The sequence below is a fragment of the Lissotriton helveticus genome, chromosome 5_1 (genome assembly GCF_964261635.1).
Source record: "Lissotriton helveticus chromosome 5_1, aLisHel1.1, whole genome shotgun sequence".
In the NCBI taxonomy this organism is placed as follows: domain Eukaryota; kingdom Metazoa; phylum Chordata; class Amphibia; order Caudata; family Salamandridae; genus Lissotriton; species Lissotriton helveticus.
In genome coordinates this window covers 1,790,935,137-1,790,960,181 of record NC_136065.1, presented here as the reverse complement: position 1 = coordinate 1,790,960,181, position 25,045 = coordinate 1,790,935,137, and the positions used below count along the sequence as shown (strand labels likewise).

At 48.6% G+C, this 25,045-nt stretch overlaps 1 protein-coding gene across 1 annotated transcript in view; it reads left to right on the top strand.

Moving 5' to 3' along the window:
- Positions 1-25,045, top strand: part of ITGB3 (integrin subunit beta 3) — a 474,184-nt gene that overhangs the window by 194,866 nt on the left and 254,273 nt on the right. The window contains exons 9-10 of the mRNA XM_078645100.1: positions 2,395-2,529; positions 5,893-6,322. Of these exons, the coding sequence (XP_078501226.1) occupies positions 2,395-2,529; positions 5,893-6,322 (565 nt within the window). The remainder of the gene's footprint in view (positions 1-2,394; positions 2,530-5,892; positions 6,323-25,045) is intronic.

The window sequence follows — 25,045 nt, the reverse complement described above, 5'->3', positions numbered from 1 at the left end:
CAATGACCCTTGCAGGCCACCATCCCCATGACTGATTTTGGCCAATCGGAATGAGTCACAATTTGTGAGCAACCTAATTAATATTAATTAAGGCAGTTGCTCTGCAACTCAATCATAATCCTTATTTTGCGAATCGACCTATTAATTCACAGGACAGTTCTCGAAATAAAATTGTGTTTGCAAAAAAGACTGGTTGCAAGTTGCGACTGTTTTTTGGGTCCAGAATAATAGTACATGTGCCCCTATGTTTGGTAACCTTTTGAATGACCCTGCACCTGGCACTACAACCATCCCTGAGATGTGCTTGTTGTGTGTGATAGCCAGCTCCTGTCAATGGCTTCCATGGCTTTTGTGTAATTGTGGGGGGAGTGAGTGGGCGGACCCAGTCTCTGACTATAATCATAGGCAGGTGCAGGAGTCCTATCATTGCTGTATCCAGGAGTGTTCAATCAGTATCTAGTCTCTTACAAAGGAGTCCTTATTCAACATCAATAAAAAAGAACCCTATCTTTGTGTTCGTTTTTAGTCCTGTACCCAGCCGCCGCCTCACACCTCTTATCCCCCACAAACAGTGACTGATGCATGCTTTTAGCTCCCCTCCACATCAAGCTCTCAGCTCTTTAAGGGCCTTATTCAGAGGTTGGCAGGATACTCTGTCAAAGGGTGGCAGAGATCTGGTTTACCGTATTACATCTGCCATAAGCTATAGTGCACTTGTAATGTGGCAGACAAGGCACTAGTACTATTTTCCTTAGTATGGAAGAGCTAAAGGCAGAGTATCTAGGTATGTGTTTGTCCATTGAAACTGAATTGGAGCTGGTAGCTAGGGGCAGCTACACCTATGATGGATGCAAATCCATCAGAATCTATGCCTTTGTCCCTGTGCAGAAGATGTGTGTCTGTGTGTGCATTGCATGCTCACTGATAATTGCCACTCAAGTAGGAACCCTCTATGGGGCAGAAGTCCAATGGGCATCATGTAAGGGGGCGCTGGGATAGCAACGTCCCTAACGTGCCTATTGGTAAATCTCACACTCCCCTTGCTGCTTTTGTCTCGGCAGTCATAAAAGCAGCACAGACTCTTAAAGTGAATCCGACTCTAAGATCACTGTTTCCTTTCATTTGCATACAATGAGTATAAATTAATCTAATTTATAGAGTTTGTTGTTATTCTGCAATTCTGGCTACGATCAAGCCCTCCTGGGCCTAGCTTTAGACTCCCTCATCCAAGCCTTGCATCAGCAGTAGGTGGCGAAATAGGCTGTATAGGTACGACGTTAGGATCCAGCAAGACAATTTAATCTTTCATCGTTCCTAGTTTGGTAAGTGCAGTGACCTTTACATTTACTAATAGTAAAACCTGTTACTTCCAACGCTTCGAGATGGCAAATACTGGAGAACTAAGTGACCGGTAAAAAGCAAGGTGGTATTATTACTTCAACTGCTCTTACTCAGGGACAAGGTTTTTGCTGTGGGTGATGAAGCCATCACCTATGAGGCAGATTTAGTGTTTTGGGGTGAAAAATAAGGGTGCAGTGGAATTGGTGGAATTTTGGTCATTCCATGTTACCCTTTAATGTGGAGTTCCAGAAAAAATTTGCCAATCGCCGTGTGTTGGAATTTTTCTCAGATGAGGCTCCAGTAAATGCGACCTGGTGAGTGAGGTTTGGCCTCCTCTAGCGCGATTTTCTAATGAGGGCGGTCGGGAGCAGTCGCGGTCAGAGGGCTGCTGTTTGAGTAGATTTGCTGCCGCACAAGTAGATTTTCTAATCAAACAACAGCAACATCAACTTGAGTGGCCATGCTCTCTTGTGAAACCCGTGGCGCCATTTGTGCTGATTTGTCAGCACTGCTCGCGCTACCCTACTAAATTGCAGTGCGAGCAGCATGAGCTGCATATTTTTCACCCATTGGCAGAACTCCATGGAATCTGCTGATTTTTTTGAAACTCCGCGGAATTCCGCGGAGTGAAGTTCCGCAAATTCCATCCACCCCTAGGGAAAAATTTCTGCTGTTGTTTTGCCCTAGATACGTTGGCTCAACTGTCGTCTCATAAATCACTGCAGATTGGAGACTTTATGCAGCTTTTTTCTACTTCTTAGAAATGTAACCTGAACCTGACACTAGGGTTTTCCACCTAAAACTAATACATTTTTGGAATATTCTATAGAAAATGTGCACAAATAAATTTTTCCGTGAATATTGAATTGAAGAAAATGTATGCAGTAATGCTTGAATGATCCCAGGTTATTAATATATTTTATTTACTAATGATTTAGGAATGGCATGAAAGGTTCTATGGAAAAATGCTATTGTATTTCACAAGGCGGGAATAGTCCAGCCTGTCGTGCCTTTGCCTCTAAAGCTATCTCCTTTGCTGTCTCACATTCTTAGAAAATTCGCTCCAAGGTTGAGCTGGAAGTCCAAGACCTACCGGAGGAGCTGTCGTTGTCCTTTAACGCCACCTGCCAGAACAACGAGGTGATCCCAGGGCTGAAGTCCTGCACCGGACTCAAGATAGGTGACACAGTAAGTATCACTCCTTAAAAAAATTGCGGGCTTAAGGGCTGAGACTGCTGACCCTAGGAAGATATTGGGAAAGAGCTTGAGAGGCCTGGATGGGCTGCTAGTGGTTGGGCAAAGTAAGATACGTCACGTCACAGAGAATTGACAAGGACAGAAAGAGGCAAAATAATCCAAACCAATTCAGAAGGAATGAGGGAGAGAAGGAAGAGAGTGACGTGTGTATGTGTGTGTTGTTAGAGAGAAGGAGATTTCAAACCTGTGTGATGGACAAGGGGAGAGCTGGGCTCCAAAGGAGAAATTAAGGCCTAACATATTTGCTGTAGGGACCTACAAATGGGATCAAATGGAGACCAGGGTGGGTTTCTGTTTGCATGAAGTTGATGAAACAAGTAGGAGATGTACATTGAATAAAGCCCAAAAATGTATGACCCTCGTGGTGGCTCAGGAAATCTGTTCACATATGTTCAAGAACTAGGAATATGGTGCATGTGTGGAGGGGCACTGCTGAGCAGCAGCCATGATGAGTTGCTTTCTTCCTCTAGTGCCTCAAGACACTTACTTAGGAGTGTGCTTTATACGTGTAATCATTCAGTCTGTGATTCATCATAGAATGCGTTAAATAATGACATTCTGTATGTAAAGCCTGAATCCAAAAATATGTGGTGTTCCCTTTGGTGGTCAGGGCCGGACTGGCCATAGCGGGCACCAGGCATTTCCCTGGTGGGCTGGAAGGGTGGGTGCTGTTTTTTGATCCGTGGGGGCCGGTTTTGTTACTGTGCTGCAATATCGGCCCCCTGTAACAAAAGCGGCACTAGCCCCTGAATCCCCCCAACCCCCGGAGGCAGGTCGAGCGAAATGCCAGGGCTGGTTTCAACTATTATTTGGGTATTGCTCTTTCTCATCACTCCCATACAGTCGCCTTCTAAGATGAGAAACCATGGCCGAAACTGACCTGGGTTCAGAGGGGCCTGTAGCTAGGTAAGCCTCAAGGGAGTGATGAGAGCCCAGACTTGGGTGTGCAGCCAGGGTGAAGGTCCTAGGGGCGAGGCAATCATCAGTTGCAGACCTATCAGGTGGTTCTCTATCCAAGCAGATCCTTGTCTTGCAAACCCCTTTGATAAAGGGGTCTTCTCTTCTTCTTTACCGTGCCCCCTAAAGCCACTATGGTGTTTGCACAAGCCCTCGATATCTGAGGCCCTGGATGAGCACCCCCACCAGGTGCAACAACCCCACTTCCCGATCTAAGCTCAGAATTTCCAGTGGAGACCCCTTCAACCCTTCCTTTAGCATCCTTAGTGGATGCACAAGAGTGTCACCTGCATAGGGACGGTGCTACTCAGCACATCTCTTACTGCTTCCCTGGAAAAATAAATTTCCCACGAGGCGAGCTCTCCCATACAGAAGCCAACTGAAGGCTTCGCGCCGCCCTCCCCCCTAAGTGCATAAGCGCTAGAATAATGACCTTTAACATGACCTATCATTGTTGGTTAAAAATTCACAGCAAGCAGTGGAATTCAGTTCACTTGCGTCCCAGAATGGTTGTTGCCGCAGGAGCCATTGTTTTAGCGATAGAGCACATTCTGAAAGCTAGTAAATGGTTGCGGCGAGCAGTTTTGAGGTCACTGAGGCCAAAGGTCAAAACACTTTACCTTAAGGAACAGATTTCCGATAACCTCGAAAGAATGATCAGATCGCAGCAGCAGGTCTGTAACTGTTCTCCTTCCTTGAAAGCTCTCTTTTTTCTTTATTTATGGCGCTGTAAAGATTTAAAATATTACCCACGCCCTGACGACATACACTCAGAAACGTATACAAACACTGACACACACCTCGGACCCGAATGCTGATTCTTGCTTGCAGAAAGAATGTAGGATTATATTGGCTGAACACGAAATTGTGTCTGTTAACATGTCCCTTTCTAAGATCAGTGATCGTTTGTTCAACTTCGTTTGTGTTATTCATGATTTGCTCAAAATGGAATTAAATAATAATAAGTAAAGATATTACGTACCAGAAAGCGGAACTCCCTGAGGTATATGATCACGACAGAGGGGAGGCGAAGTAAATGATAAAGTGTATCTTCTTTAGACGGTTTTCAAGCCAGAACAGGACTAAAGATCATCTGATATTAGGGGATATGGAAGTACATAGTTCCATAGTACAATATTTTTAGGGACAGTCTTACCTCGTTCGACCTCCCTGGACAAGGGGTGTTCCCCCCCCCCATAGAAATCCTTGTGCTTGTCAGAAGTGACGGTAGACATCATCTTCAGGTGTAGGATAGGTGTCCCTTGGCTCGGAGTGCGATTATTTGTTGTCCTGGCATCTGAGAGGACCTGAGCTCAGACCGCAGGTCCCAACCTCATTCTTTCATTGGTTGAGTCTTACAAAAGTCTCAGGCAATGAGAGGATGAGGTGGAAAGTAAAAGGCAAGTAGTGCTGACTGCCTGCCTCTCTCACACCCTGCGACTGTCCCCTGTATCCTATGGGTGTTGGCGCTCTGAATTCCCTTTGTATTGAGGGCTGCGGCTCTGCTCACCTTAGCCATGGTGAGACTTTTCACAGGTGGCTGCTGGCCTTGGGAAGACTCTGTTTAAAGATGGCTGATGCCACATTAGTTTCTCTTGAGCACCTCCTTGAAGATGCTATGTGTGATCTATTTTAAGACTGTATACAATACGTGATTGCTGCCGGATACGTGATAAACAACAGGCTAATCAATTGTAGATATGCAGCCTATGATACCCGTGAGCAAAATTCAATAAACGCAGAGATTTATTGCCAAAATGTGGACAATAGAGGGTTTTTGCCTGACATATCCCCAATTGTTAACTTTTTATTTTCTGTGCAGTTTAAATGAAAAAAAGTATACATTTATTTAAGAAATTGAAAGCATAGAAGTATTTATAGTCTAGAGGAAATTGAATGATTTCCTTGGTTTTATGCATGAAGTTACATCACTTCTTCTTCCAAATATGCATCTCAGTTGCTGAACACAGTATGTGTGTATGCACTATTTGTATCGCACAACCCAGGCCAAAAGGCAGTAAACGCAAATGATCAAAGGCAAAGATACAGTCAGTTAGTGACTGGATGGTTAGCTGGATTGTATGGGGACATGTGTATTGTTGCTGCATTGTGATATCGTGTCTTTCAGAATTTAAATACTTGGAGCAGGATTGGGGTGGTCCTGATAGATACTAGGAGTCCTGATCGTGTACATTGTACCTTAGAATTTTAATCCTGGGTTAGATTGCCTAAACCGTATTAAGAAACATTTGAAAAAGAGACAGAAAAGGAGAAAGTGAGGGTGGTAGAGCATTTGAAGAACGATCTACCTTGAAATGTGACTTTCTCTGTTTCTAGGTGAGCTTTCAAATTGAGGTAAAGGTGCGGGGCTGCCCCACAGAGAAGGAGAAGAGCTTCACCATCAAGCCATTGGGATTTAAAGATACCTTGACCATAAATGTCAAGTTTCACTGTGACTGCAACTGCCAGGAGACGGCAGAGGTCAACAGCTCCAAGTGCAACAACGGGAACGGCACCCTGGAGTGTGGTGTGTGCCGCTGCTACCAGGGCCGCCTGGGGCCACACTGCGAATGCTCAGAAGAAGAGTACAGCCCGTCCCAGCAAGACCAGTGCAGTCCCAAGCAGGGCGGGCCCATCTGCAGCCGTCGCGGCGAGTGCATCTGCGGGCAGTGCGTGTGCCATACCAATGACTTTGGCAAGGTGTGGGGGAAGTACTGCGAGTGTGATGACTTCTCCTGTCTGAGGCACAAGGGAGAGATATGCTCAGGTGAGGTGATGATGCCCATGTGCAATAGAGCTATGTGACCTATTACTGAGCGGTGATAAGCAAAAGTAATCATCAGTTTAAGTAAAGATTAAGTCATAAAGCAGCTCATCTGTGTATGTCAGGCCTGGTTTCAGGAAAATATAGAGCATGGCAATTACAGGCAGGTGACTTACATGCAGGGCTTTAAGTGGGATTAAAAAACTAGAGGGGCTCTCAGAGGGGCATGGCCCATGTAATTAAGGGTATGGCTTAAAAAATGCGTAAACTAAAACGCTGTGCTTATTATAGTGTGACAACTTACTGGTATTTTGCTGCTTCTGTCATTGCACCCAGATATATATTACAAGTAACATTACACCTACAACAAGCCAGGACTATTGACTTTGTCAATGGTTGTTAGTTGCATAAGATAAATAAGCAACAACTATGGCTTTGCTGTATATAATATCGAAAATGCTTCCGTTCTTAAATGATGAGACTGAAAAAACTATAACTAGTCTCTTTGAAGTTACATCAAATGCAGTGAAGGGAGGCGGTACTAATGCAGTGTTAAGATATATTTTTTTCACCATGAGGATGAGGGCAAAAATGGAGAGCCCGTTAGGGACCGGTCTCGGCACATGCTTTTTAGAACTGCCAGTGATGAGCACCGGCAGGACCCGGCCCACTTAAAGCCCTGCTTACATGATATGCGTAGCCCGATGTTCTTGAACAGTGGTATTGGAAGAGGACACGGTCATTATGTAGCTGCTGGTAGGTTTATTTCAATGGAAGAGCTTCCAGATTCTCAAAGAACCCTAGCTTCTGATCTATTGTTTGCGAGATGCTGAATTTTGGTTCTCATCTGTTCTGCTACTCTTTCCGTTCTCATGCAGTAAGGATTGTGAGCTATGGTAACCTTTTTAAGTGTTCCAGCCGTTGTCTGTGCATACATATCTGACATTTGTTTTTATTTAAGTGTAATGTGCGATAGGGCACACGAAGGCTGCTACATGATACTGTTTGCACAAGAGAGAGGACGAATCTGGAGGTGTTTAGGAGCAGTGTAGGACAAGAGAAGAAATATGAAGGGGAGAACAAGAATGTATGGAGGGGTTGTTAGTTGTAACTACGCTGAGTTGTCACCTGCAGATCTTTTCCTAAGAATCTGATCAAAAAGGAACCAGTTAGGAGAATCAAGAAATTTCACATATAAGTGGGATGTATTTGCAGGCTATACCACTTTCTATCTGACAGAAGAAGTGGTAAAACTGTTAAACAAAGGGTTCAGGCAGATCAGGTCGATTACCCCTTTCAAGGTTTGCCCGGCGTCAGCCGCTTCTCACCCAACTCACGATTATCAAATAAAGAGGCAGGCGCTGGAGACTGGAAGGCAGGAAACAGGAGTTTATTTCCGATGGAGCAGAACACATCAGATCAGACAACGAGGTATCGTTTCGAGGTGCTCTAACCGCATCTCTGAGGCCTGGCCTCTTATACACAGTTTTATGGCTTTATTACATTTGTGACATCCGTGGTATTGCTTTGAAGTACGGAAAAGGCATCTTTGGAATCCCCGGTTCAGGCCCGTTCCCACACATATCTACAGTAGGAGTCCCCACCCCTAATCTCAGCATGATGGCTATCGCGCAGCTGGACATTCCGCTGGGAACAGAAATGCAGGTAATCGATCGGATCTGGGGTGTGAGGGCATTGATTAATCCCCGCTCCTTTGAAGTGAGGCGAGGTCCTATTGTAGGGGCAATAAACTGCATCTGCTGGGCTAAGTGATGGCCTGGGATCAGGCCGAACAATCGGGCAAGGAGGAAGAGGTTATCAAAGGGCCTGTTTTATGAATGAGATGAAAGGGTGTGGGGGGTTCAGCACGGCATGTGGCTCGGAGGCAGGGTCGCGCTGGAGGTGCGTTTAGGGCCCAAGCAGGAGAGACCGGGGGCTGTCAAGGGGGGGGGTGTGTGTGCTTGCGAGGCCGGGGAGTGAGGGGGTGAGACGCGCTGACTATCGGCAGTAGGCAGAGAGGCCATGGCACCTAAAATGGCTGCTGTGCATATTTGTGCGTGTGTCTGAGGAAATGGACAAGATGGCGCAGATGATGTTCAGCTCGCAAACTAGATTTCAACAGTCCTCCCTTTTAACATGTCTCGCCAACTTGTCAATTCGGATCTATCCCCATAAGGCCACGTATTTCTACTTCATAGAGGGGACTCATATGTTCAGTTCCAAAGTCCAAAGTCTTAGGGCACATGCAGTTGGCATGATTGAACACAAAGGTGGCAAGCATTGAATACCTAGGCAACACCCACACAGTACCACGACCGGTATCAAGATAAATGTAAACAACCTCCATCCCCAGTCCTTCAAAGTACCCCAGAACCAGCTCCCAAGCGACCATCCTTACTGCTCCTGGTGAACCTCCGAGGAAAGTCTGTGGAGGTGCTCGATTGCTTTGTAGACTGAGGGCGAGTTATCTGGCACGTAGGTGCAACTGCTAGACCCGATGATGCGGCATGCTCCTCCACGGTTGGCTAGAACCACATCTAGAACAAGGCGGTTCTGAAAAGCCACCAGGCGGACTGCCTGAAGCTCGGCCGTATTGTTAGTGAGGATGCCAGCCGTGATGTTCATGGTTGTTTCTACTGCCTGGGTCAAGTGTCGGATGGCGCGGCTGTTTGCCATTGGGCCCCACAGAGGGACAAGTCCCTTCACTGCATCCAGGAACTGTGCTCCAGTGGAGTCGGCTTGTTCAATGTCTCTTGCGCGCTTCTGCCGGTGATGGTTTGCTGGGGCCACGTACGTTGGAGGGAGAACGAAGGCGATGTAGCAAGTACCCCCCCAACCTTTTGGAAGCCAAGTGTAAGCTTTGGTGCCACAAACAAAGTACATATTCGGAGAAGCAACAAAGGAGGGGGGATCAATCGAGTCCAATGTTCTGGTGATGCGGCAGGAACTGTGGCCCACCAGCTGTGTTCCCAGGCCTTCGAGGCACACGAGGCCCGTGACGTTGATAACAGACAGGGCCACAGTCAGTGTGGCAGCAGTTCGTTTCCGTAGGTAGGAGAAGGTGGGTCTGGCTGGATTATGGAACACCTGCATTTCGACTCGTTCTTTGGCAGGGATGTCCATCTGGAAGGAGGGACCAGAGGTCAAAGGACAGAAGGGAGCAGATGTTCTTCCGGTTTTGTTCAGCCAGAACCCATGGTAGAAGTGTGACACTGTTTGACCTGAAGTGGCGTTGTCCTTGTAGCTCTCTTGCAAGAGAATCAACCAGGCAAGGCAGGAGCCATGAACTGAGAAAGGGGAAGGGATGAAAGGGATGGAGTGTCCGATGGCATGCGGGAGCAACCCGCAGATCCAGCAGTTTGTGGCGTTGGCGGCAAGGTTGTGTTGGTGCAACAGTTGCACGAAGGAATTGTTCCAGAACTCCTTACGCCTTTCTCGGAGCTGAGGCGAAAGGGAGATCAGGTGATGCTCTTTGACAGTGGTTGGCTGTGCAGTGGTCAGCAATATCTGATGAGCGGGTGCGCTCTCCTCCACGATCCAGAAGGAAGTCATGAGGAGGAGGCAAAAGAGGAGGACAATGAAAAGGGCAATTGTCTTTGATTTGTGCATACTGTCAGTCTTTGGGTTCCTGTAGTGGGTATTTCCGGTTGCTTCCATCATCTTCTTATCTGGTGCTTCCATCATCTTCTTATCTGGCGCTTCCATCATCTTCGAGGTGCTCGGTAGTGGGCAGAACCGCAGACTTCGTTTAGCTTCTCTCCGGGTAACCCTTGGTTGTGTTTAGGCTACCGTTCTGAGATTCAACTTAGTCCGTGGTCTACTTAGCCGAAGCTCCCTCCTTTCGACGCAGGAAATACCCTTCCCTGGATGGCACAGTGGGATCAGAGATTTTTGCAAGTTCAAGTGCCTCGGTATCAGGATAACAGTTCAGTGATGGCCGGTCTTTGTTCAGCAGTTCTTCTTGGGTGCTGACGTTTTCTGTCGTGGCCAGGGTCGAGGAGACCTTCTTACAGTGGTGTGCGTGCAGCCAGTGTTGTTTCCCCTCCACTCGAAGAGCCGTCCGGGTGGTGATCAGTACTTGCCAGGGGCCCGTCCACCGGGGTTCCAGACTCTTTGCCCGTTGGAAATTTCGGATCAGTACATAATCCCCCGGTTGGATATCGTGACCCGGACCCCTGGAAGCATCGGGGATGGCCTGCTGCACCTGCTGATGAATGACAGACAATGTTTTAGTCAATTTGCACAAGTAATCAGACAGTAGGACGTCCGGGACGTCGTGAATGGAGGTCGGTTTAGGGGCAGTCCAGAGGTTCATCGGTCGCCCAAATACAACCTCGTAGGGGTTCAAATGGTGCTTAGTGGGAGTGGAGCGCATCGATAGCAATGCCAGTGGGAGGGCATCTGGCCATTTAAGTCCTGTGGTGGCCACTATCTTCGACAGTTTTAGTTTCAGAGTGGCGTTGTGTCGCTCAACTAAGCCAGCAGATTGGGGGTGAAAGACTGCATGAAACCTCTGTTTTACACCCAACCCTTTCAAGATTAGTTGGATAACTTCAGCGATGAAGTGGGGGCCGTTGTTGCTCCATAGAATTCGACAAAGACCGTAGCGAGGGAAAAACTCTTTCAGCAGTACCTTGGCAGTGGTCATGGCAGTGTTATCACGGGTTGGATAGGCTTCTACCCATTTGCTGAAAGCACACACAATGACTAATACATACTTCAGGCTTTGGCATCTTTCTAGTTGGATGTAGTCCATCTGGAGGACCTCAAAAGGATGGTCGGGGACCCCAAACCCTCCCCGGGGTACCACAGTTCCTTTCCCAGGGTTATGTTGCAGGCAGATAAGGCATCGCTGGACCAGGCGTCTGGCTGCGTCGGGGATTTTGTCGTTGTGTCAGACCTTGGAGACGAGTTCGGCCATGGGGGCAGATCCTATGTGTGCAGGGGAGTGAGCCATAGTCAGTATGGGGATCAGGTATGAATTGGGTAGCAACCATTTGTTAGTGTCCTTTGTCCGCCAGCAGCCTTCATCGTCTTTCATTCCCACCCGTGTCCATTCAGTCAATTCGTGTGGTGAGCTGGCCATCTGGATGTCCCTAATCGTTTCCCTAGCATCAGTCCATTTTTCTGCTTGTGACCTGGTCACATACATGCGTGTCGTCGTCCTATTCTCAGCTGTGGTTCGGGCGGTGATATCGGCCAGTGCGTTTCCCTGTCCGACTAAGTCTGTCACCTTCCTGTGTGCCTGGCATTTGATTACAGCTAATCGTTTGGGGAGGAGAACTGCTTCAATCAGGGCGGAGACTAGATCTCCGTGGAGGATGGGCGTGCCGTGGGACGTCAGGAATCCCCTTTCTCTCCACAAGAGTCCGAAATGGTGAACCACTCCGAAGGCGTACTGGCTGTCCGTGTAAATGTTTGCCGTAGTCCCTGTCGCTATAATGCATGCTCGTGTGAGGGCAATCAGTTCTGCCGCCTGTGCGGATCGTTGCGTGATGCGGGCGGTTTCAACTACAGTTCGGGCTGTGGTAACTGCATAGGCAGCTGAGGTGGTGCAGTCGGGGAGTTTTATGCAAGAGCCGTCTACCCATAGCTCTCCGTCAGGGTCTGTGAAGGCGGTGTCTCGGAGGTCAACTCTACTCCTAGTCTGTTCGTCTGTGAGGGTCACACAGTCATGTATTGGGGGGGACATTTGGGTCGTTTTCGGGCAGGGGCAACAAGGTGGCTGGGTTCAGTGTGGTGCATCTTTTCAGCGTGATGTGGGGTGCAAGCAGAGTCAGTTCGTATCCGGTCAGTCGTGCGCTAGTCAGGTGTTGCGTCTTAGTCTGGTTTAGGAGGGTGTCAACAGCATGGGGCACTAATACCGTGAGGGAATTCGAGAGTACGATCCCCTCACTTTGTCGGATAGAGACAGCAGCGGCAGCTACGGCTCGAAGGCAGGCAGGCAAGGCTCTCGCTACGGGGTCAAGGGTGGCAGAGAAATAGGCACATGGTCGTTGCTTGGGGCCAATAGTTTGAGTTAGGACAGACAAAGCGCACCCCTCCCTTTCGTGAGTGTAGAGAGAGAAGGGCTTGGTGTAATCGGGGGTTCCTAGGACTGGCGCAGAACAAAGGACGTCTCGAAGTTCTTTGAAGGAGGATTGGCATTCGGGGGTCCAAGGGAGTGGGAAGGGGACATCTTTGGCTAGTAGGGAAAGTAGTGGTTTTACAATGAGGCTGAAATTTGGCAACCACTGCCGGCAGAAGGAGGTGAGGCCTACCAGGGAGCGGACTTGTTTCTGGGTCTTTGGGACAGGGGTTTCTAGAATGGCCTGAATTCGATCGGGTGTAAGCTTTCTCCCGTCTTTGGACAAGAGGTGGCCTAGGTAGGTGACCTGGGGTTGGCAGAATTGCAACTTCTTCTTGGAGACCTTGTGGCCATTTTCCGCGAGGAAGTGCAGGAGTTGGATGGTGGCTGTGACTGCAAGTGGAGTGGTGTCGGCCGCCAAAAGGATGTCATCGACGTACTGTATCAACACCACTCCCTCCGGTAGCTGAACGGTGTCCAGCTGTCTCTTGAGGGCCTGGCTATAGATGCTGGGACTTTCAGTGTAACCTTGGGGAGCTCTACAAAATCTATATGAGCAGCATTTTAACGTGAAGCCGAAAAGGTAGTGGCTGTCTGGGTGGATGGGGATGGAGAAGAAAGCGTTCTTGAGGTCTATTACAGTGAAGGTGGTGGCTGTGGAAGGAATCAGGGTCAGAATGGTGGCGATATCTGAGACTACGGGGTACTGAGGTACAACTACCTTGTTGACCTCTCGAAGGTCGATGATGAAGCGGTACGCTTTGTCATCTCCCTCGCCCTACTTCTTCACAATGGGTAGGATAGGGCTGTTGCAAATATTGCTGACTACTTCCTCTACCACTCCTGCCTCTACCAGGGACTGGATTATCATTACCAATGCCTTCTCACCTTCGGGCAATATCCGATACTGTGGGAGTTTTGGGAGTGTCGCATCTTGGCGAAAGGTTATGCGCACGGGGTCGATCATCATTCGTCCTACATCAGCGTCAGTTTTAGCCCACAGATACAGGGGTAGAGAGTTAAGTAAGGATGCGTCAGCGTCAGAGATGGAGAACATGTGTCGTGCGGGATGAGGTCTGAGCAGAGTCGGGTTATCGTACAGAATGACTCGAACTCCGTCTTGTGAACACCTGATAGTAGCTCGGAAATGTTTCAGTAAGTCAAGTCCCATAATGGCATCGGGGTTATTGGAGGAAAGCAGAAATGTCGTGTCAGTGGGGTTACTGTCCAAGTCGAAGGAGACCGGTGCGGATAAGGGGTTAGTGGAGGGCGTTCCATCAAAGCCTATTGATGTTATGTGTGAGCCAGACAAGGGTGCCCTTGGAATCAGTCGTTTAGATAACGCACTACGTGTCGCACCAGTGTCTACCAGGAATGGAGACTTTGTACCTAGGACCTTAGCGGTGACATAAGGACCTTGCTGGTCAACATAGAGCTCGAATGGATCCCTTCCTTGCCCTTGGCAGTCCTATGCAAAGTCGCGGGCATTGTCGCAGTCAGACTGTTGGCACTGATTCTGTCGGGGATGGTCAAACGTGTTCGGTCTGCCAGGTCTGTCATTGTTGGTGTCGTGGGTGTGCCCTCGTCCCTGCCCTCTAGTCCTGGGACCATTCGTCATGTCCCTCGTCTCTTTATTTTTAATCATTTCCAGGAGAACCGGACATTGAGACTTCCAATGGCCAAATCCTTTGCAAAACGCACGCTGGTTCTCATCGAGGTCTGTTCGTGGAGCGCCGGGTGTGGGTGTGCGGTCTCTAGGGGGTGGATTTCTAGGGGCATTCGACTGGTAGTTTCCTCTATACTGTTCCCTTCCTGTCGTCACTCCTTGCAATTGAGCAATCATCACTCGTTCTTTCAAGTCCTTTTTCTTTTTCTCTGTCGCCCTATCGTTCTCGTTCTTTTGGTGTTCGTAGTACTGAGCCATCTGAAGGATAGCTGCAGGTTTGGAGGCCCCCCAACTACTCTCGCTCGTCTGTAACTTTTGGGAGACCTCTTGCGATAGACCCTTTACGTAGTTTTGCACGAATAGGTGTTGTCCGGTTGCGGTGGTCATGTCTTGGCCACTGTAGTCGGAGAACACTGTTTCAAATTGGGAGAAGTATTCTGATACGTCTTCCTGGGGTTTCTGACGGCAAGCCGTGACTATCGACCAGTCTACCTTCTTCTCTGGGATCAATGTCTTTAGCTTCTGAACTATTTTGTCCGGGAGTTCCAGTATGTCTTTTACAGGTTTCTTTCCGGGCTCTCGCTGTCTATCTAGTTCACTGAGTTGATTCCAGGTATGTCCGAACAGATCTGTGTGGTCGGTTTTCCGGATTTGCTTCCACACGTCAGCCGGCAGACATAGCCCGAAAAACAAGTCAATGTCCGCTAGAGTCATTATTGTTGAACCCAAGGCTGTACCTAGTTCGGTATAAAATGCTGTCGGGTTCTTTCTTAAATCGGGCAGGGTTTGCCTAAAAGTTAAAATATCTTGCCGATCCCATGGTTGATAAACCCAGTTGTACACAACCCTCCCCTTTGCATCTGCGTGGTTGATATCGTCGTTTGTTCCCTGACCTCGCGGGGGAACCCAGTAGGGGGCGGCTTCTCTGATAGGCATCATAGTGGTGGCTACTTCTGATGAGGACCCAGTCGTGTCAGGGACTGTAATCTTAACTTCTGGTTTCTGTTCCGTGAGGTGGCGGAGGACCTCAAGCGTTTGCATGAAGAGGTCCGTCACGTCATGCTCAGCCTCGTCTCCAACATTGACTTTTCTATATAAAGCTGTCAGTTTAGCAGGACCCTTATTCTGATACCTATCCTCATATGCGTTCAGAGTGTGGTAGCTAAACCGTAAAACGAAATGCCGTCTGTGACTACCGGCATGTGAATTGTGCATATCTATCGTGTATTCTTCGCTCTCCTTCCGTTCTACCAGTGTCTTTACTATCTTGTCAATTCCATCCCGCTCATCTTTGCTCAATCTACTCAGTCTGGCTGGTGGCGGTTTGCTAGTCTCGAGCTCATCTGATGTCGTTACTAATGCGGTCGGTGCGGAGGCCGTGAGGGCTGGGGTACCAGCTCCAAGGTCATTCTCATTCGCACTCGGAGCTGGCAGGTGCTGTACTAGAGGTTGGGAGGGGGAATATGGGGGGGGCATGTAGATGAACGGAGGACCTAGCAGTAACTCATCGTTCGCCCGTTGTTTGGAGGGTAGCTCAGGGTAGAGCGTAGAGGGGGTCCTAACAGGGCATTGGCCTGCCGACTCAGATTCCTGCTTTTGTCTGGCCTCCTTTCTTTCTTTTATTTCTTCTTCTAGTTTCTTAGCGGTCAGGTGGGCTGCCTTTCGTAACTCTTTTCCTATTCTTGCTTCTTCTCTTCTCTTTTCTTTCGTTGTTCTGTTTCTTTGCGCCATATGCCGAAACTATCAAGCATAGTGGGCGTTGTTTTATTGTTACAAAGGGCTGTTTCCAGCACGCTTATTTTTGCGTCATCGAAGGATCCTATCAGTGGCCACTGACTTTCCTGATCCTTTTTAGTATATTTATGCCATAACTTACTATAAGCTACGGCGACTAGTCCATACTTTAAAAACATGTCCTTATTAGGGGTGCCCTCCAGAGGAGCCGGATGATCCACCTCTAATAAGCGGTCCGGGCTGAACCAACTACTGAACAATGGGGAGAAGATAGGCATGACGGGTTACAATGAGGACAAAAGTCTGCACTACCTATCCTTCACTACTTTGCGAAGACTAGACAGAATATTTCTATTCTACAGTATTCACAAATAGGGAATACCCAGAGAGAGAGAACCAATTCCAAACAGTCAATGTTCGGACAAACAATCAATCAATCAAATGAGGAATAAAATAGGCGCGACGGGTTACAACGGGGGCAAAAGCCTGCGATACCTACCCTTTCACTGTTTACAAAGACTAGACAGAATATCTCTATTCCACGTTATTTGTAAGCAGAGAATACCTCCACAGAACTAATATCGAACAATCAATGTCCGTTCAATCAAACAATCAGTGGCGAGAAAGAAATAGGCACGACGGGTTACAACGGGGGCAAAAGCCTGCGTTACCTATTCTTCACTATCTGCAAAGGAGGACAGGATACTTTTATCCTTCCCCGTTTGTAGACAGAGAATTCTCGAGAAAGCAATCCTCGAACAAACAATGTTCGGGCAACCAATCAATCAGTGGGGGAGAAAGATAGGCACGACGGATTACAACGGGGGGCAAAAGCCTGCGTTACCTACCCTTCACTACCTGCAAAGGAAGAGAGAATACTTTCTATTCCTCTCCGTTTGCAGACAGAGAATCTCCAAGAGAACCAACAATTCGGAGAGTAATACTAGTATTTTCCAATCAATCAATCAAATATTTCACAGTTTGTCGTGTTACACGACCTTACCCGGACCGCATGGACAGTTTCCTGTCTTCCGATTCCAGCGCCCGATCGTCCTCTATCTTCTGTCGTGACACTCCTGATGGTTCCCAGTCAGGACCGTAGATCACTCGAGAGAGGTCTGTTCGGAACCAGTGAAGTTCGGATGATCGGCTGCCAGACGAGGGTCTATCGGGCAGGTGCACTTCCCGATCGTTGCAGTCGTTCACTCCGTCGTCAGGACCTCTCCCACTGGATCCACGTGTCGCTGATGGGCCCCACGTTTGGGACGCCAATTGTTAAACAAAGGGTTCAGGCAGATCAGGTCGATTACCCCTTTCAAGGTTTGCCCGGCGTCAGCCGCTTCTCACCCAACTCGCGATTATCAAATAAAGAGGCAGGCGCTGGAGACTGGAAGGAAGGAAACAGGAGTTTATTTCCGACGGAGCAGAACACATCAGATCAGACAACGAGGTATCGTTTCGAGGTGCTCTAACCGCATCTCTGAGGCCTGGCCTCTTATACACAGTTTTATGGCTTTATTACATTTGTGACATCCGTGGTATTGCTTTGAAGTACGGAAAAGGCATCTTTGGAATCCCTGGTTCAGGCCCGTTCCCACACATATCTACAGTAGGGGTCCCCACCCCTAATCTCAGCATGATGGCTATCGCGCAGCTGGACATTCCGCTGGGAACAGAAATGCGGGTAATCGATCGGATCTGGGGTGTGAGGGCATTGATTAATCCCCGCTCCTTTGAAGTGAGGCGAGGTCCTATTGTAGGGGCAATAAACTGCATCTGCTGGGCTAAGTGATGGCCTGGGATCAGGCCGAACAATCGGGCAAGGAGGAAGAGGTTATCAAAGGGCCTGTTTTATGAATGAGATGAAAGGGTGTGGGGGGTTCAGCACGGCATGTGGCTCGGAGGCAGGGTCGCGCTGGAGGTGCGTTTAGGGCCCAAGCAGGAGAGACCGAGGGCTGTCAAGGGGGGGGGGGGTTGTGCTTGCGAGGCTGGGGAGTGAGGGGGTGAGACGCGCTGGCTATCGGCAGTAGGCAGAGAGGCCATGGCACCTAAAATGGCTGCTGTGCATATTTGTGCGTGTGTCTGAGGAAATGGACAAGATGGCGCAGATGATGTTCAGCTCACAAACTAGATTTCAACAAAACGTTGAATGATATAGAAAAGATGAAATGATAGTGTAAGCAGGGCAGGTTCAATGCAACCAGGTCATGTACACAGAGTATTGAAGCCAGAAATGGGGGCACGAGACCGGTGGGGACGTTTGAAGGTCCCAACAGTAAAGATTTCTAAGGATAATCGCATTGAATGATACCAGAAGGACAAGCAATGTCAGAATCCCATGGGGAAAACAAGAGAAAAGCTGCAGGGATGCGAAGCGAGAGTCCTTACGAGCAGGTAAACATGAGATAGACATCCCTAATGAGACCTCACTAACGCTATCGTGTCCTTCTGGAGGATGTAAAACCAAAATGGTTCTTGGGTTAAATCCCCAGTCCTATGGAACCAGGTAATAAAAATGCGTATACATTAGAAGGTCGTGTCAATGGCAGACCCAGGAAAGGAGAGTACCAAAATCACCATCCAAAGCTAGGCAAGAAAATCAGAGAGTCATTGACATTGCTTATGAATTTTCTTAAAGTTTTGAGGATTAATGTACAAGGGTAAGAGCATTTAGACATTTTTCTGATTGCCTCATCGTAAAGGCATCATCTGACACATAGATTGATATGGTGAACACCCCTGGTGCTGAATGTTATGTAGAAGGTTTTTTTTTAACAAATATATATATTTTATTGGGGATTAAACACCAGACATACAATTGACAATATCAACATTTCTGAATAGATTTAAATTGCTACATTAGCCGTAGGTTAATTAACATCGAATTTTGATCAATCATGCATTTGAACCGCAATTTGAAGCAATCTTGGGAGCTGTTGTAGGAGGAACAACATATAATACAGAGAACTTTGATACACATAGTGGAGGGGAGGGACAAAGGGAGGGTGGATATTATGCAGAAGATTAATTTATTGATCTAGGTTCTACAATTTAGAGTGACAAACAGGTTACAACGCTGTTCTCTTCTTTCCCAATCCATTAGTTAGTTCATTTGAAGTTACTGTGGATGTAAAAAAGCTGGCGATTTTTAAAGATTTTTAGAGCGTTGCTAATTATCCTATCTCTTACTTGTAGAAGTGGTATTTTTCAAATGTATATCATAGAAATGTTGTTGAAACTTGTTATTTAAAAGATTAATTGACTTGTCAACAACCGAGCAGGGACACCCAAGATATGAAACTTTCTCATTTACATATGGATGATTTTTTCTATGAATACAGTATAATCACACTTGGTGTAATTATAAGAGCAACTTGAGTATACTGTGCGTGCAGAAATTATTAATGCCTTTAAATGTACTAAGTGTAGAAGTGAAACGGAAGAGCAGAGATAAGTGAGTCCACCTTTGGGTGTGTTACTGGGGGCTTACCATTTCGGGGTTACTGGGACATTCTGACTCTGCAATATGTGTCAACCCACAACATTGGTATGTGGCAACTCTGTTATGTGTCCGCCCTCTCTTCCATTGTGTGCACAAGCCCAATGAGAGACACTTGGGAATGAATTGACATTGTAAATGCAAGAATTGGACGCTCTGGGAGGCGATGAAGCCCACGCTGCGCGGCGTTGACATCTCATGGTGCGCTGCCGCGCGTAAGGAGAGGCGTAGAGACCTAGTGCGGCGAGAGGCTGATATAGAGGCGCTGGAACGCAGGGGCAGAGAGGAGGCCGGGGGGCCGGCCAGGAGACAGCTGGCTCTGGCACAGCGACAATACTCTGCAGTGCTTATGGACGAGGCCAGGCAGGCATGGCTGGCTACGCGTAGTCGTATATATCAATAGGGTGATAAGTCCAGCAAGATGCTGCATCGTCTGTGCCAGGGCGTCATGCACGCCCATCCCCTGCCCCGGATAGTAGGACGGGATGGGGAGCCTCTTTTGGAACCGGCGGCGATGGCCGAAAGCTTTGCTACATATTATGAGGCCCTCTACGCGTCACAGGAATGTTTGGAAGCGGAGGTCGTGCAACGATTTCTTGATGACCTTCCACCTAGGGCCGTCTCAGATGAGGCACGTGAGATTTTAGACCGCCCCCTGACAGACAAGGAGCTAGCCACAGCGCTGGGTGAACTGAACCCGGGGAAAGCTCCGGGGCCCAATGGGTTCCCTAGTGAGTTCTTTAGTCGCTTTATGACCCAGCTGAGCCCACATTTCCGCCTGGTCATAGAAGAAGCACGGGAGGCAGGTTCGCTACCACCGGACTGGCGACATGCGGAGGTGGTGGTGTTTTTGAAGCCAGGGCGACCCCCTGAAAGTCACGCGTCCTACCGGCCGATATCTCTGCTCAATACGGAGGCCAAGATACTGGCTAAGGCCCTCGCCAATCGACTTAAGCCGTATATCACCGACCTGGTGCTTCCGGACCAGGCCGGTTTCATGCCACAGCGGGCCACCCGTCATAATATACGACGGGCGCAGGTCACGGTGTCGGAGTGGCGAAGGCTGGGGGAACAGGCGGCACTGTTCTTAGAGGATATGGATAGGGCATTCGATTCCCTGAGCTGGACGTATTTGTTCGCTCTGCTGGGGCGTCTCAACCTGGGCCCTCGATTTCTGGAGTATGTGTGACTCCTGTATGCGGACCTCACAGCTGCGGTGCGAGTAGGGGGGGAGATCTCCCGCTCCTTTCGGCTTGAGCGTGGGACAAGGCAGGGATGCCCCCTCTCTCCATACCTGTTCGCCCTTGCTATGGAGCCCCTTGCGGCGTGGGTGCGGATAGACGCACAGCTCAGGGGATTCCAGTGGGCAGTTGGTGTGACGGATAAAATAGCGCTGTACGCCGATGATGTGTTATTTTTTCTCACGGACCTGGAGCGCTCGGGGCCAAGGCTCCTGCGAATCCTGCAAATTTTCGGTGAAACATCTGGATTATATATGAATCCTCGGAAATCCACACTGTGGATCCTAGGCGGCCCGCAGCCTGTGGGGATCTGGGTGGGAGAGCTCCAGATAGCCACGGACGGTGTGAAATATTTGGGGGTGTTCCTGTCCGAGGACGCGACCGCTGCTATGGAGCACAACATTACCCCGGTGTGGGAGCGCACCCGAGATGACATTAAGGTTTGGTCCAAAATGCCGCTTTCCATTCACGGTCGGTCGGCCATCTTCAAGATGGTGGCACTCCCACGTTTGATCTACCAATTACAGAATCACCCAGTCCTGCTTGCGCAGAGCTAGTTCAGGCGCCTTAATTCGGCGCTCAGCCGGTTTCTGTGGGAGGGGGGCACGGCACGAGTGGCCCTGCGGATCTGCTTCCGGTCGACCTACACTGGGGGCCTGGCCACTTCAGATGTACTATCCTATTACCAGGCATCCCATCTATTGGTTTTGAACGACTGGTGGTATGCGACAGGAACGACCCCGCCTACGCGGTAGAGAGGGCTTTGATGGGCACAGTGTCCGTCCACACACTACTATACTCGGCGCCGCTCAGGAAATCTCTACCATCCATCACACAGGTGGTTTTTCAGGTCTGGAAGCAGACGCTACGTAGGATGGGTTGGTGGAACGTGCTCACCCAGGAGATCCCCCTGTGGCTCAATGGCCGCCTACCTCAGCTGGACACGTTGCTGGCCTTTCGGGGATGGGATGCGATCTGCATCTCTACCTTAGGAGACGTTATGTCGGGGGGCGTGCTCAAGTCCTTTGACGACCTGCGAGTAGAATTTGAGATGTCGCGAACTCAGTTCTATAAATATCTTCAATTCCGACATGCTCTGATGCCATATATAGTGGGGTTGGACGACCTCCCCGAATTTAGCCCGATAGAGGCCAAAGTTTTTATGGGGGAGCTACCCGACAAGAAACTGTCCCGAATCTACCAAACAGTAGTACGACACTGCACCACTGACCTGCAACACCTCAGAACGGCATGGGAACAAGACGTTAGGGCCCTGGATGAGGAGGACTGGGTGGAGGCACTGGAGAGCCCATGGGGAGCTGCAATATCCACGCGCCTGCGACTCATACAATTTAGGTACCTACACCGCACATATTACACTAGGCAGCGCTTGTGGAGGGCGGGTCTAATTGTGTCCCCGGATTGCCTTAGGTGTGGGACGGAGGTTGGAACATTGCTGCATACAGTGTGGGAATGCAGGGCGTTGCAGAGATTCTGGGCGGGGGTGCTTCGGTGTTTGGATGAAGTCCTGGCCTGGGTGCTCCAAAGGGACCCTAACCTGACTCTGCTATGGCTGGGGTGGGGGGCAATAGGTACAAGCGCCATTTACTTCTACTGGGATTAACATTGGCGAAGAGGGACATTGAGCGTTCGTGGAAAGCGCCCCAGGCTCCCTCCCTAGCAGCAGGGAAGAAGGGCTTGGACTTCTGCATGGGGATGGAGCAGCCTGTCTTTGTGGCCAGGGGATGCCCGCGCAAACATTATAAGGTTTGGAAAAGGTGGGCGGACTATCACGGTCTGGAACTAGAGCCGCCACCCGAGGACACCACGGACCAGCCTCGGATCTAGCCGGACAATATTGGCAAAACCGTAAATTTATCAGTGCATGTGATAGTTTGTGCACCGAAGCAGTTTTACTTGAACGGAGCAGGCAGCAGCGCATTGGGGGGGTGGGAGTTGTGGGTGGTGGGGGATGGGGGGGACCAGTTCGATGTACATTTGGTTTGCATTTTGTTTTCCTTTTCCATATTGTAACAAAAGAAATGACTGCATCTGTGCTGAGTTTAATGATGATGGTGATTGACTCTGGGTGACAGAGCATTACAGCGTATATGCTTCTTATGCATTCAATAAAAATGTGTTTTAAAAAAAAAAATGCAAGAATTGGAAGCTCCACCAATTAGTGTGCACTGGCCACTCCGACTGAGAGCAGTGCCCCCATGTTATGTGCTGGGACTCTTCCACAGGTGGGACCTTGACCCTCCCCAGTTGATGTGCCATCCAAGTCTGGATAGAACTGTTCTCTCCTGAGTGTATCAGGGCAACGAATACCTCTACACAAACAGGGAACTGACGGTGAATTCACATTCTGGCAGTAACTCCGGCATCAGTCAAACAAAATCATATGCATGCTGCAAAAGGGCCACGCAATACCACGCCCCAAGGAACAGCAGCTTCATACTGCAAAATCCCAAAGAAAACACCATCTCACCAGGCATAATACATCACACAAAACCACACAACGCTCTATATAACCAATAGACTTATGCCATCACTCTCTTCCATGATATTATACACAAATTGCAGAAAACACAACCTAATATACTGGTGAAAACTATCAATTAAGTTTCACACCAGAAAAGACAGCACACACACTATGCTAATTGATCCCCACATGTACAAATCATCCATTGATGCAGTCTTGGTTTCAGAAAGTAAATTTAAAGGTCTTACCATCACCACCTGATGGGATTCATAGAATGCACACTTGAGAACCACGTGAACCACTACAGAGGTTAATGAACTGTTGTCCTTTACTTAAATCAGACTGCAAAACTTCAGGCGGATGATTGAAGAAGGTTTTATTGTACAGTCCATAACAGAGACCTAACCCACTGAGTGGCTCCAACCGACTGCCACTCTTCAATCCCCAACATTCTCCCTGGCAGTGCCTACATCATTCCCTGGCAACAGGGATACCTAACAGATACCTGCATGTGAACACCAGAGGCAACCACTGCGAATTTGAATAATAGAATAATTTAATAATCTCCCTTAACGGGATGTCACATGAGTTGAACCCAGGAAAGCAGAGAACACAGGTTTCTCAAACCTATGGGTTAGGAGCCCAGTACGGTCAGTAAGGCTTCGGTAGAGTCACCTGGCCAATGTAGTGCCTCATTACACTCCAGTGCCACACCTGGAAATCATACCGGAAGTAGAGCCTTTGTAGTACTGAAAATGTGGCCCCATTAGTGAAAGCTCTGCGAATCCCTGGCTTAGACTACGCCACAGGAAGCAATATTTCAGTAACTTAAACTGTTTTGGCTAAAATGTGACCAAATGTTTTTGTGAACATAATCTGTCGTGCTTCTTCCATGGGGCCAACCCGTGCTGTTAGAGAGTTCATCTAAAGCAGTGACTAGGGGGGCCATTTTGAGGCAACTTGTATATTCAGACCACACTACGAGCACAGCATGACTTCTGTTCCTCAAGGAAACACAGCAGACCTCTTATAAATGTGAATTGCCTGGGTGTGTGGTCCTCGGCATATTAAAAGCGTTATGTTACCAGTAACACTTTTCCTCTGGCTTATGTTTCTCATGCTGACAGAAAGCATGCCCTGACTAGATCACAGAACTGCTGGTGAACAGCATAAAGTTTCGTGTTTCAAATAATTTTCTGCAGTTCACGCTAGCTCCATGCTAGCAGGAATCCACATATAACCCGAAGGGTAGAGGAACACACACTGTAATCATTTTTACCATTTTTATCTCTTAATCACCAAAACTGGTTGTATTTGCTCTTATCTACCCTTTGCAATTCCATCCATCCTGGCAGGAGAGGAATGCTGGAGAAAGGTGGCAGCATGCCAGACTCAAAGTCCTGTATTAGGTTTGACCGAGTGACCTGAAGGCCCCAGTGCACAGAGGGTCTACCGCCCCCCTGTGGTTACCCTGACTTACTTCTTCTTTAAGGTGATGATATATGTGGACAACGTGGCCATGGGTTGGTTGGCAAATTGTTATCTGCCCACTTTCGAGTCCCACATGGACCTCCCACAAAATACACGCTGCTAACCAGCAAAGTAGCCATCAGAGGGTGTTTCTGAGCCAGTTTGAAATGCTGTGTCGTGCCTTAGAAGATCTCCTATGTCTCCAAGCTGCAGCAGGCACTCCCAGAACTTGTAAAGAATCCTCGCCGCGTCTTAGATCCTTCTCCGATTACAGCTCATGGCCCCAGTATGGGTGCAATCAGATCTATGCTACTTGTCCTCTCTGCAGTTGGTCCCGTAGATGGTCATCTGGTTTTCCTTTGCCTTGGGAATTACAGTTCCAGAACGTTTCTTGACAGATTGGTGTCATCCTTGCAGCATGCAATGGGCTTGACACATTTTGGAAGGGCCTAGCCAATGGCAGCTTAGGTCAGTCCACAATAGGGGACGCCATACTGCTTGTAGAAAGCCCAAGAGGAGAATAGCGCTAATATGTTACTTAGGGAGCCAAAAACCCTAGCACCG